The sequence below is a fragment of the Dasypus novemcinctus genome, chromosome 8 (assembly GCF_030445035.2).
Source record: "Dasypus novemcinctus isolate mDasNov1 chromosome 8, mDasNov1.1.hap2, whole genome shotgun sequence".
Taxonomy (NCBI): domain Eukaryota; kingdom Metazoa; phylum Chordata; class Mammalia; order Cingulata; family Dasypodidae; genus Dasypus; species Dasypus novemcinctus.
In genome coordinates, this window is record NC_080680.1 from 2,871,580 (window position 1) to 2,885,572 (window position 13,993).

A 13,993-nucleotide genomic window follows, 5' to 3' on the forward strand; every position below is an offset into this window, starting at 1 on the left:
TTTCCAAGTGTTGGAGAAAGATGGCTGCTGACGTCTGTGAGGGTTCAGGCTTCCTGGGCTCCTCCCTTCCAGGGTCTTGCTTCTCTCTGGGCTTCAGGTTCCTCTCTTCCCAGGTCTTGCTTATTTCTGGGCTCAAGTTTCCTCTCTCCCCAGGGCTTGCTTCTCTTTCTTCTGTGTGCTTACTGGCCGGGGCTCCAGCTTAAGACTTCAGCATCAAACTCCAACATCAAAACTCCAACATTAAAAACCCTCCAACTCTGTCCTTTGCCATGTCTTTTTTTTAAGACTCCCCACTCACCAAGGGGTGGGGACTGAGCACCCTTCTGACACAGCCCAATCAAAGCCCTAATCATAATTTAATCATGCCCAGGTACAGACCAGTTTATAAACATAATCCAATATCTATTTTTTAAATTCGTAACTATATCAAACTGCTACTGTGAGTAACCTTTCTTCTTCTCTCCTGCATCTCTCTTCCTACCAGCCCTGATGCAATCCTAGGGCTGCATGGTGGACTGGGGCTGACAGGGGAGGAGGAGCCCGTGGAGATGGAATGAGACAGAAAGCTCTGGGGTGTGGGATGGCAGGAGTGTGGTGAAATCAGGTGTGGGGAGCAGAGGGCTAGGTGCCTCAGGTGCTTCCTCCTCTCCCAGGCCTGCCAGACCCCATATGCTCCTGGCTCCTGGCTACAGCTTGTGTCTCCTATCTCCTGCAGCCGCCTGAAAAGGATCCATGACCAGGGCAGCTTTCATGAGCTCTCATGTCAAGATCTGTGTGGTGAGATGTGCAAAACAGCACCTGCTAAACCCCATCGGCCATGGGAGGAGCCCAGGGAAGATGCTGCTCATGCTGTGTCTCCTTTGTTGGCTTCCACATCCCCTCTGACCAAGTCCTCAATATCTCTGGCCTCTACCCTGTCAGCAGTGCCTGCACCAGTCCAATCCAACTTGAAGACAATCCCACTAAGCATCACTCCAGAGAGTTCATCAGGGCTGGCGTCTTCTCTCCCAGCAGTCTCAGGCCTTGTCCGCACAAGCCGTCCCTTTTCAGCTCTCTCCTGGTGGTGGGCAACTGCCAGGGCCTTGTTCTTCCCTAGCTCCACACACCACAAATCCCAGCAAGAGCAACTGTCCCACCACCCAAAAGAGGCCTCTTTCTGGGGAGGCCCTGCAAGCAAGCATGTGGAAGTTGGTGGCCCCTGGTTCCTCAGTCCTGATGTTCAGAAGCTCCTGGAGGTACAAGTCATGAAGAGAGCTGAACTGAAGGTTTTGAAGGAAAAAGAAAGAGAAGCGTTATTTAGAAAACAAATTAGCACAGACTATCACCTGAATTCTTTGGGGACTATGTTAAAGTCCCTTGGTGACGAGCAGGGCACCCCAGCCCTGCAGCCCTTCTGGAGCACCAAAGACAAGCCCGAGCAGCCACTCAGTGCTCAGCAGCTGTCCTGTCCCCAGGCCCTAAGGGAGCACTTACACTGCAGATGCAGCCAGCTCTTCTGGGGGCTCCCCTCTCTGCACAGTGAGTCCCTGGTGGCTACTGCCTGGGTCTCTGGGAGATCTTCCCCAAACCACTCTCCCTCTGTCTTATTCAACAGACACTGTGAGGCTTGCCCAGCTAAAATGCAGCCTAAGTCATCCCCACTGTTTTTGCAACCTCAAGTCTCGCCCCACTCCATGGCACAACCCCAAACTTTGACTCCAACTAAGTCCCAATCCCAGTCCCCACCCACAGCTGAGGTCCAGATCCAGGACACTCTCCAATCTTCTCTCCCGATCTTGCCTTCTTCTCCATCCCTGGTTGGGGACGGTGGTGTATCTCACCCCACGTGTCAATATGAGGCACAATCTCCCATCCCAACTGGAGATCAACACCTGGAATGGCCCTCCAAGTACCTGAAAAGGGGAAAAGGCAGATCTCAGGAAGCCACTGGTTCTCTCACTACCAGCCTTGCACAGGGCCACCAGGCCTCCCAGGTCCACAGGTCAGTCCAATTCATTCCTAGGAGTTTTCCTAGTAGTGACAACCTCCAGAAGCAAATAGAGCAACACCTTCAAAAGAGACTCATCGAAGACCATTGGAACCTGCCATGCATGATCCAAGAGTCTCTGCGACTGATGCAAACTCGGGAAAAATTACCCAAGACCTGTCTGGCAAAGAAGCAGCCTGGACCCTCACAGCCCTCTGCCGTGACAGGTCAAAGCAGCAAGGAAGCTAAGAAGATGGGATCCAAGCACCCAGAGAGCAACTATGCGAGGGGCCCTGCAAAGTTCCAGCTAAAGAAAGACTTAGGGAGAGGTATGGGGCAAATTAATCCATCCAAGAGATCAGAAAGCTCCCAAGTGAAGCTTCTGGGGACAAACTCTAAGAAGGAGACAAAATGTGAATTGCCGAGGCATTTAAGGAGCGAGTCAGGAAATAACTTAAGAAGGGCTTCAGAAAGGAAGCAAATAGAAAACGCCCTGAAAGTCCATTTAGGCAGGAAGTTGGGCCAGATCATTGAGGGCAAGATTCCGGTGAGTGTGCGTCGCTCCTGGTTTTCTGTCAGCCACACCTTGCCCAAGTCCAACTCCCAGATGGAAATCAGAAATCTAGCATCCTCAAAGAATCGGAAATGTTGCATGAACACCTCCCAGGAGCTTTCCTTTCTCGAACCCAGCACTCAAGAAATGCTGGAAGCACATATCATAAGGTGTCGTGTGAGGCAGAAGTGGGGCCTACCCCTCCAGATCCTCGAGTTGGGTGAGGCACAGGTCCTTCCCCCACAGCCCACCTTTCCCGCGTCACCCACCCAGACAACTGGCACCCACATAGCCGAGGCTGGCGAGCTCCTGGGAGAAAAGCCCCTGCTGTGTCAGGAAGAGAAGGTGGTTACAGCGAAGTCAAATGCCTCCCTTGAGAGGCCTCTCCCTGTCCCCAACCCTGCAGGTGAGGAAATCCAGAGGGTCCTGGCACAGACCCCACCTGGACATGGCCGCGGGCACTCAGAGGTCCCTCTGACTGGACAGGAGGGCAGGCAGCCTCCTCGGCCCCTTGCCTCCGGCCTCGTGGGCAGACCCTGGGAGAGCGGGGCTGGCCTGGGGGCCCCGAGGGGCAGCCTGGAGCCAACGCCATGTCAGGCCACGACAGAGAATGAGCGGAGGGAGGAGAGCGGGGGACACACGCCCAAAATCCCCAGCCCTAGTGGAGAAATGTTGGAGATGGATACAGGATCCCGAACTTCAAGGTCTGAAGAGAGCAGGGAGGCCAGCCAGGCTGACCAACGTCCTGCTCTTCAGCCACAACATGTAGACATCCCGAGAACCAGTGAGCTGGGAAGTGGCCAAATCCTAAGTGTGGATTTGAATGGTTTAGGGACTCCAGGGACCAGTAAAAGTCGCCCACACCCTAGAACGGCTAGTGCCGAACCTCCCGAAGCACAGGTGGCTAGTAAATTTCAGCTCAAAGGGGAGGCAGAGCAGCAGAGCCACCTTCAAAACTGTCCCCCTGATGTGCTTCCTCAAGAACATCCCTTTGACACGGTCCTTCGAGACTGGGCTGACGATGTGGTTCTTCAAGACTGTGCCACCGAAGCACTGTTTCAGGTATATCCAACTGACAAGCTCCTTGCCACAGGCAACCTGTCTAATCCACTGTCCCAGGGCCACCCCCAGAACATGCCCACTGCAATCACATCAGCTTCCCAGGTGCTATCTGATTTCTTGTTGGCCACGGAGAGCAGCCTGGGGCCCCAGGATTTCAGGATCCCAAAGCTTCAGGCCCCACAGAAAAGCCAGGGCAAGGCTGGCATCCCCACTGAAGACGACTGTAGGGTGCCCAAATCAGAAGAACAATGGGAAGGGTTTTCAGGACTGGGGAGCTCTCAAGCTGGAAGGATGAATCAACTCGCCCATGCCAGGGAACTAATAGACACCCTTGAGAAAGAGTTCCTCCAGGTCCTGCCAGAGGAAGAAAAACCTTCCTTAGAAAAACATTTCAAGAGAACAAGGCAGTTTCTCCAGTATCTTTACTCCAATAAAAACATCAAAGAGCTGGAAGATTCTTGGCAAAAAGACAAACTCGAGTTGGCCTCTGCCTGGAGCCAAGGACCAGCCAAAAGCAAACCATCGGTCTCTGCAGAGGTTGAAGTTCAGGCACTCACGGCAGCCGTCAGACAGATCCTAGTGGAGAAACTGAATCTTCGTGCCTCGGAGTTAGGTCAGCACCAAGAGGAAGCCCAGGTACCCGGCGGGAGGTTTTCCTGTGACTGTAGGGTGCCCCTCTACTCGGAGCCAAGGAGAGAGCTGAGGGGTATGGCCTGCAGTCATGAGACCACCTCAAGGAGCCAGAGCCTCCATGGCAGAGGCCGACGTGGCCTGGACACAGGCCCCAGGGGCCCCCCAGCTGGCCCACCCAGGGAGCCTGTATCTCCAGTCAGCTCCCACCAGCACTGTTTCAAGGACACTGGGCGTGTCAAGTCACGCTCACTATTACCCGCGGTGCAGTCTTCAGAAAAATGCCTTGTCTGATCCACCAGAAAACACTTCTCAAGCCTTTCCTGGTAAGAAAATTTGTTTCCAAGAAAAATGTCAATGATGAAGAGGAAAACTGTTTTTCTCATGTTAGCACATCTTCTATGTGGTAACGGCATCTCCCAACTAAGATAATTCATTATTCTTCAAATTATATGCTTTTTCTCACAAGAGGGCAGTGGCTTCTGTCTGCGCTGTGCTGAGCTGTGGGGAAGGGGTCAGCACCTGAGAGCCTGCTTGGGATTCTAGCAGGGAGGGGCGGCCTGGAGGGAGGTGGACAGGGGCATTGCAGGTCCACCCATCCTGGCTTCCTTTGTTGCACTTACTCAGATATTCTAGTTTCAAAGAGCTTTGTTTTTCAAATAATCTCATTACAGAAAAAATTTTAAAAAAATATACTCTAAAAATATGCAGGGCTTGTCAAAATGAGAAAAGCCTGTGAGGGCCCCACCCCAGGTACTTTGAACTTGATACCTCTGTTGAGGATGAGTTTACGCAGCAGCATGTCCATCCTAGGCTCCAGGATGTGTCAGAGACAAGTAGGGTCACACATCACAAAGGAGGCATGTCACTTTGAGGAGGGAGTGATGCAGGGGGTGTGCAAGGACCTAAATTCAGAGGAGAGGGAAATCTTGTCCCTGAAAGGACACAGATGTCAGCCAGCCCCGGGAGCCCCTCTCCCGATGAGGGCTGGGGAAACGCGCCTGTGCACCCTCAGCTCCTGGGCAGCCTCGCCCACCCCTGCCTCTTTCAGCCTAGAGCAGCAGCGAGGACAAGTGCCCAGCTCTGTGCGTGTGTAAGCGGGAGGGTCGGGGGGCTGCTGAGGACCGTGTCGCCCCACACCCCGGAAGGAAAGGACATCCGTCCAGTGGCCCTTGTTCATGGTGACCTTTATCTCAACCAGAGGGGGAACCAGCAGCCCGGGGTGCACGGCCAGGGTGTGAATGTATGTGATGGCCATGAGGTGGAGGACAGGAGATCCTGGGCTGTGGACTTCACAGGATGCAGCCACTGGAGGAGGCAATGGGTGAGGGCTGCCCAGAGATCAACAGCCTGGAGGGCAGCAGGGCGGAGGGGCCCCAGCGCAGCCCCTCCCCCTGCCCAGCTCCCACCCAGCCACCTTCACCTGGACAGAGTCTGGGAGGGGGGGTGAAGCCCTCAGGTAGGAAGGGGGATTTCTTAACGTGACTAAGATCGCTCGTCATCGTTGATCTGGTTTTCATCCCTTGAACTTCAGAAAGGAGGAGTCAACTAAAAGGAAGCAGGGGAGGGAAAGCAGGGCTCGTGGCCCCAGTCTGGCCATCTTTATAAATGCACATTCCCAGGGAGAGGTGGGCTCAGAAGGGCAGAGGGGCTGGCCTGGGGTCACACCTGCAGGCAGAGCACACACACCAAGCCAGTCCCCCTACGCGCAGTCCTTGCTCCAGTGGACGAGGCAGGCAGACAGGTGCGCACAGGGGCTGAGAGGAGGCCTGCCCCGATGAGGGCACAGTCCAGCAGTGGCCCCTGTGCTCACTCAGCTTCCAGCACAGGGTTCCTCCTGCCCAGGCCCCTGTCCATACGGGGAAGCACATGGGCCCCCAAAAGCAGGGTGCTGAGTGATCTCTCAAAGTTACCCCATGCTCTGTGCACACCCAGGGCCCTTGGTGAGGCACAACTCCAGGGGGCATCCTTCCCATGGTGGAGATTCCTGCTCCAGGAGCTGCTGCAGATCTGTATGATAAGGACCGGCCCCTGTAGGTGGACAGCACCAAGTGCTACCTCCCACACCCACCTCAGGGCACCAAATGTGGGGCTGTGCCTGTATGCTGCTGGGTCTTCTCAGGGGCACCAAGAGACCAGTCCTTGGAGGTGGGGAAGCTGGACTCAGAACCAACTGCCACTGAATCCATTGCTCCTACCTGGAGACGTTATTCAGATGGGCAATGTTGACTGAACAGAGAGAAAACAAAGGAACACATCCTGTCACGTTCTCCTACAGCTGGTCTTTCCATGAGGTGAAGTTGGCTAGGCTCACAGAGACTTCACAGAGACCTCACAGAGACCTCACAGAGACCTCACAGGGAGCTCACAGGGACTTCCCAGGGACCTCTCAGGGACCTCACAGAAACCACACAAGGACCTCCCAGGGACCTCCCAGAGATCTTACAGGGACCTCCCAGGGACCTTACAGGGACCTCTCAGGGACCTCAGAGAAACCACACAGGGACCTCATAGGAACCTCACAGAAACCACAAAGGGATCTCCCAGAGACCTCCCAGAAATCACACAGGGACTTCCCAGGAACCTCCCAGGGACCTCCCAGAGACCTCCCAGGAACAACCCAGGGACCTCCCAGGAACAACCCAGGGACCTCCCAGGGACCTCCTGGGACCTCAGAGAAACCACACAGGGACCTCACAGAAATCACATAAGGACCTCCCAGGGACTTCAAAGAGACCTCGCAGGGACCTCACAGGAACCTCATAGGGACCTCAAAGAACTCAAAGAAATCTTCACTGTGCCCTCGCAGGGACCTCCCAGGAACCTCACCAAGACCTCAAAGAGACCCCACAGGGACCTCACAGGGACCTCACAGAGCACTCAAAGACCCACACAGAGACTCCCCAGATAGACCTACAATACAGAGGCCCACAGAAAGTCCCTAGAGACCCTAGAGAGTCCACCCTCAGAGGCCCATGCAGAGACCACACATTTTCTCAAAGTTAAATATAGAGTTAGTAGTTGAACTGGCAATCCCATTTCTATTTACACAGAGAGTGAAAACAGGGTGCAAACAGATTCTTATATACCAATGATTATAACAGCATTATTCACAATAGCCAAAAGTTGGAAACAACCCAAATGTCCAACAAATGAATGGATACACGAAATGTGGCACATAGACCCAATGGAATATTATTTGCCCCTAAGAAAAAATGACGCTATTAGACATGCTACAATATGGAAGAACCTTGAAAACATGTTCAGTGAAAATAAGGAAGACACGTAAGGACAAAAATTGTATGATATCACTTACTATGACTAAACAGTAGGAATGATACATGTGACAACATGGATGAACCTTGAGGACATTATGTTGCGTGAAATAAGTCAGAAACAAAAGGACATTGTATGGTCTTACTAATAACTAATAAAAAGAACAAACTCTTGTAATTAAAATCTAGAGGATAGGTTACCAGAAGATAGAATAGGGTAGAGAACAGGGCGCTGAGGCTTGATTTGTGCAGAATTTTTGATAAGGTTGATAGTGTTTGGAAATGGTTAGAGGTGATGGTAGCACATTACTGTGGATGTAATTAAGAATGATGAATTCTGGGTGTGATTGTGGTTAGAAGGGGATGCGTAGGGTCATATATGTCAACAGAAGGAAAGTGAGAGGATAAAACTTGGGCCTGTATAATACAGTGAACCCTGTTGTGGATGAGTATTTTAGTTAATAGTACAAATATAAGAATGTTCTTCCCTGAACTAGAACAAATGTATGTCACACTTACAAGGTGTTAATAATAGGGTGGTATATTGTAAAAACTTAACTAATGCAAATTATGAACTATAGTTAACAGTAATACTGTACTGATCTTGTACCAATTGTAACAAAGATCCCATACCAATGCTAAGTGTCAATAATATGGGAGTATAAGGGGTATGGGATTTTTCTTTTTGGAGTAATGAATATGTTCTCAAGTTGACAGTGTTGATGAACACACGGCTCTGTGACTATACTGACAGCCACTGATTGGACACATTAGATGGGCTGTATGGTGTGTGAATAAAACTGTTTAAAAAGAGAGAGAGAGAGAGATGACCAAAAACAGCAAATCTGTAGACACAGAAAGCAGATTAGAGGTTATGGGGGAGGGAAGAATGGGGCAAGGGGAGAAGGGCAGGTGTTCGTTCATAAAGATGAAAACTAAAACGAATTTAAAAAGGTCTCCCATAGAGACCTCCCACGAAGACTGTATTAGTTGGGGTTCTCCAGAGAAACAACTAACAGGGTATGTGAGATTTATTATAGGAATTGGCTCATGCGACCCTGGGGGCTGGCAGATACCCCATGGGAAGCTGACTGAGGCAGAGGCTGAAATTCTTCCTGACTTCTGAAATCCTCAATTCTGGCTTTCAGTCTCTAATTGACTGGATCAAAAGACTCCTCAAACTATTAAAGGCAATCTTCTTCATTGACTATAGATGCAATCAACAAATTACAGATGCAATTCCATCTATGAAACACCCTTACAGTAACACTTAGGCCAGTGTTTGCTTGACAGACAATTGGACACAATAACCCAGCCAAGCTGGGTTATGACAACCAGAGAGCACCACACAGACACCCACAGAGAGGCCACACAGATCCCACAGAGTCCTTATACAGAGATCCAGAGAGCTCTCAGGGAGCTGTCACAGTGTCGGCCCACAGCGATTTTATACAGACATCTCCCACCAAGACCTCCACAGACCCCACAGTGGTCCTTTAGGAGCTTGAGCAGCCACCCATGTTCCGGTGGATGTGAAACCTCTTAGCAAACAGAGCACAGGAGGAATAGCCACAGGCGTGCACTCCAGAGGAAATGCTTGTGTATTTTTAAAAAAAATCATTTATAGTGTCATTACTTCTGAAAAAGAGTATTACAGATTCTACTTATAAGCCTGCAAAAACCTTTGCTCCAAGGGTTTCCATTAGTTTGAGCTCTGACCTACAGGTTAGGGAATCACAGTCTTTGAAAATGAGTAAAACTCTGCCGGCATCTAATGACGGAAAATATTTTCATCCGGGGTTGTATTTTTATTTTGCTGGGGGCAAGTTCCTGAACTCAAGATGACTGACCTCTTTCCTTTGGAAATATGATAAAAGTCCTACAACAGATGGACTCTGGGTTTGAAATGAGCCAGCAAAGATGCATTTGGCTTGGGCTTGCTCCCGGGGGAGCTGTGCAGCTAGCATGTGATTTTGCATGTAAAAACTTCTGTAAGGATTTGGAGGTTTGTTTTATTTTTAAAGAAACAAGCTACATTATTGAACACGTGAAGATTTTTAACAAATGAGACGGGTTTCTGACAATGTTAGCATTACATCCTCAGGCAAATTTATAGTTACAACTTAACAATAATAGTGAACAATTAAAATTTATTGACTATTCCTTAAAATAGTAATGTCTTCAGATGATATTACACATTTCCAGAATATGACATAATCCTAATATTTTGGCCAATATAGCTTAAACTAAACTACTGTTTAATTTCTTAAATCCAATTTTTTTTTGGAGACTCAGACAGTTGGGATCCATTTTATATTCATTATAGGGCTATAAAAAAGACACACTGCTTAAAATAATTTCTAAATTGTAGAAAATATATGACATAATCTGTGTTTGAGATATATATCTCCCCCAAAAAACTTATTGGGGAAATGACATTTTAACATTTGAATTAAAGAAAGTATACATTTAATCACCATTTCTATTAAAATAATAATGGTCTCACTATATATCTAACAGTTTCCAAATTGTGCACTCAGACAGGACTCCATATTTTTCACTGCTCATAGCAATATTTTCTTTGCTTTGATGGCATCCAGATAACCTAGAGATGCCAAGTTCCCCAATGGAATAACAGAACCACATTTCCTTTTTCTAAGAAGAGGGAAGTGACCTAACACAAAGGCTCTCTGGGTGTCTTGATGTTTGAGTTCAGGTGTCAACATGGCAAGTCCTGGCTTGAGTTACAGTTGGGATATTTCATGGACTAAATCAGTCAATTGACAGCATCCATGGCTGATTACATCTATAACCCACTGAAGAAATTGCCTTTAAGAATGAGGGAAGTTTCATCCAATCAGTTGAAGGCCTTAAAAGGAGAAGTGATGATTTCAGCAGTCAGAAGAGAGAATTTCCATCTCGACTTCAGCCAGCCAGCATCTCCTGGAGAATACACCGAAAACCTTCATAGGAATTTGTAGCCTGTGGTCTGCCCTATGGAATTTGGACTTGCCCATCCCCACAGCTGTGTGTCTCAATTCCTATAATAAATAAACCTCATCATATATATGTATGTGTGTATGTATATACACACATACATATATATATCCTATACGTATATATCCTGTCAGTTCTGTTTTTCTGAAGACCCCTGACTAATGCAGGTGTGTTTATTCTTTTAAATTAAGAATAAAACATACTAGGTTGTAAAATATTTTACAGAATATCATAGCTATTATTTTTTTGGAAACTTGTTCCTTTTGTGAAATACTTGGAGAAGAGTGTAGAAATGAAGATTATTAGGAAGGGTAAATTAAAGAGCAAAAAGACAGAAAAGAGTATGATATGACAACAGAAAGCCAAAGGACAAAAGGGATGAAGTAATGCTTTTACAGTAATAACACAGAATGTTAGTGGCTTGAACTCCCCAATCAAAAGGCATAGATGGATAAAAAAGTATGCGCCAACTATATGCTGTCTACAAGAGACTCACCTCAGACATAAGGTCACAACCAGGTTAAAAGTGAAAGATGGAAAAAGGTATTCCACACAAATAATAATCAAAAAAGATCTGAAGGGATGACACAAATATCAGAAAAAATAGATTTCAAATGAAAAATTGTTATAAGGGATGATGAAGGTCATTATATAGCAATAAAAGGGGTAATACACAAAGAAGTAACTACAGTAAATATAATAAATATTTATGTACCTAACCTGGGTGCCCCAAGATACACAAGGCACACACTGGTAAAACTGAAGGGAGATACAGATGTCTCTACAAAGTTGAATAGTTCAGCATACCACTCAGTACTGGATAGAACATTTGGACAGAAGACAAATAAACAGAGAGCTTGAATAATATGATAAATGAACTTGACCTAGCAGATATTTATAGAGCATTGCATACCAGATAGCAAGATATACATTCTTTTCAAGTGCTCATGGATCTTTCTCCAGGATAAACTATATGTTGGGTCACAACACAAGTTTCTATATTTAAAAAGAATGAAATTGCACAAAACTCTTTCTCTGTAATGGAATGAAGCTGGAAATCAATAATTGGCAGAAAAAGGGAAAATTCATAAATATATGAAGATTAAACAACATACTCTTAAATTATCAGTGGATTAAATAAGAAATTGCAAGAAAATTCTGTAAATAACTTGAGATGAAAGAAAATGAGAACATAACATATCAAAACTTTTGGGATATTGCAAAGGCAGTTCTGAGAGGAAAATATATAGTTTTCAAAGCTTACATTAAAAACAAAGATAGCTAAAACTGAAGATCTAACTGCACAACTGGAGGAACCATAAAGAGAATAGCAAACTAATTCCAAACCAAGGCAAAGGAAAGAAATCAGTAAAGACCAGAGCAGAAATAAAGTGAAATTGAGAACAACAACAAGAAAAAACAGAATCAACAAAACCAAAAGATGATTCTCTGAGATCAACAAAATTGACAAACCCTTAGCTAGACTGATGAAGAAAAAAGAAGACACAAAAATAAAATTAGAAATGAGAGCAGAGCCATTACCCCTGACCCCACAGAAATAAGAGAGATCATAAAAGGATACTATGACCAACTGTACGCAAAAAATTAGACAACGTAAACAAGAGGGACAAATTCCTAGAAACACAAAAAACCTACAGTGACCCTAGAAGAAAGAGAAGACCTCAACAAAGTGATTGCTTTGTTGAGATTGAAACAGGTGTCAAAAAACCTCCCAAAGATGAAAAGCCCTGGACCAGATGGGTTCACAGGTGAATTCTACCAGTCATTCAAAAATGATCTAATACCAATCTTGCTCAAGCTCTTCAAAAAATTGAACAGGAAAGAATGCTACCAAACTCATTCTATGGAGGCAATACTACCCTACCAAAACCAGATAAAGATACTATGAAGAAAGAAAATTATAGACTAATATATCTAATGAATATAGATGCAAAAATCCTCACCAAAATACTTGCAAACAGAATCCAAAAGCACATTAAAATTAAGAATTATACATCATGATCAAGTGGATTTTATCCCAGGTATCCAAGGGTGGTTCAACATAAGAAAATAAATTAGCACAATAAAACACAGTAATAAATTGAAGGGGAAAAATTGGATGATCGTCTCAATTGATGCAAAAGGTGTTTGACAAAATTCTCATCATTTCTTGATAAAAACATTCCAAAAGATAAGAAAGAATGAAGCTTTCTCAATATGCTAAAGTACATTTATGAAAACCTACAGCTAGCATTGTACTCAATGGTACAAGATAAGGATGACCACTTTCACCACTGTTATTCATTAGCTAGAAGTTCAATATCTAGAAGTTCTACCTAGAGCAATTAGGCTAGACAAAGAAATAAAAGGCACTCAAATAGGAAAGGAAGAAGTACAACTTTCACTATTTGCTGATGATATCATCCTATCTCTAGAAAATCCTGGAAAATCCACAACAAAACTACTAGAACTAATAGATGAGTTTAGCAAAGTGGCAGGACACAAGGTTGATATGTAAAAATCAATAGCATTTCTATACACTACTGATGAAGAATCTGAGGAGAAAATTTTAAAAAATTCCATTTATAATAACAACTAAAGAAACAAATATTTTGAAATAAACAAGGACATAAAGGACCTATATTCAGAAACCCACAAAACATTGCTAAAAGAAACTGAAGAAGACTTAAATAAATAGGATATTCTGTGTTCATGGACTAGAAGATTAAATATTGTTAAGATGTCAATTCTACCCAAACTTATGTACAGATTCAGAGCAATTCCAATAAATATCCCAAGAGCCTTTTTTTGCAGAAGTGGAAAACTAATTATCAAATTTATTTGGAAGGGTAAGCATCCCTGAGTAGCCAAAAAGATCTTAAAAAAGAACGAAGGTGGAGGACTCTCACCTCTGGACTTTAAAACATATTACCTAGCTATAGTGATAATATCAGTATGGAACTGGCAAAAAGACAGACACAATGACCACTGGAACAGAATCAAGAACTCGGCCCTCCCAGCTGAGCCAGAAGAGTTTATTCAACAAATGGTGCTGAGGGAACTGGATAGTAATATCCAAAAGAAAGAAGGAGGACCCCAATCTCACACCTTATAGAAAAATTAACACGGAATGGATCCAGGACCTAAATATAAAAGTGATAACCATAAAACTCCTAGAAGAAAATGTAGGAAAACATCTTAAATATCTTGTGGTAGGCTATAGTTTCTTAAACATTACACCCAAAGCACAAGCAATAAAAGAAAAAACAGGGAAATGGACTTGGGCCAGCGGTTAGGGCATCCGTCTACCACATGGGAGGTCTGCGGTTCAAACCCTGGGCTTCCTTGACCCATGTGGAGCTGGCCCATGCGCAGTGCTGATGCACGCAAGGAATCCCCTGCTACGCAGGGGTGTCCCCCGCGTAGGGGAGCCCCACGCGCAAGGAGTGCACCCCATAAAGAGAGCTGCCCAGCGCGAAAGAAAGTGCAGCCTTCCCAGGAATGGTGCCG

The 13,993-nt window shown here is 45.9% G+C and overlaps 1 protein-coding gene across 1 annotated transcript; it reads left to right on the forward strand.

Annotated features, from left to right (window-relative positions):
• The first annotated feature begins 1,244 nt into the window (after positions 1–1,244).
• On the forward strand, positions 1,245–4,505 carry LOC131279554 (spermatogenesis-associated protein 31A6-like). Its single transcript, XM_058302834.2, has one exon. The coding sequence runs from the start codon at positions 1,245–1,247 to the stop codon at positions 4,503–4,505; it is 3,261 nt and encodes a 1,086-aa protein (XP_058158817.2).
• The last annotated feature ends 9,488 nt before the right edge of the window (positions 4,506–13,993 follow it).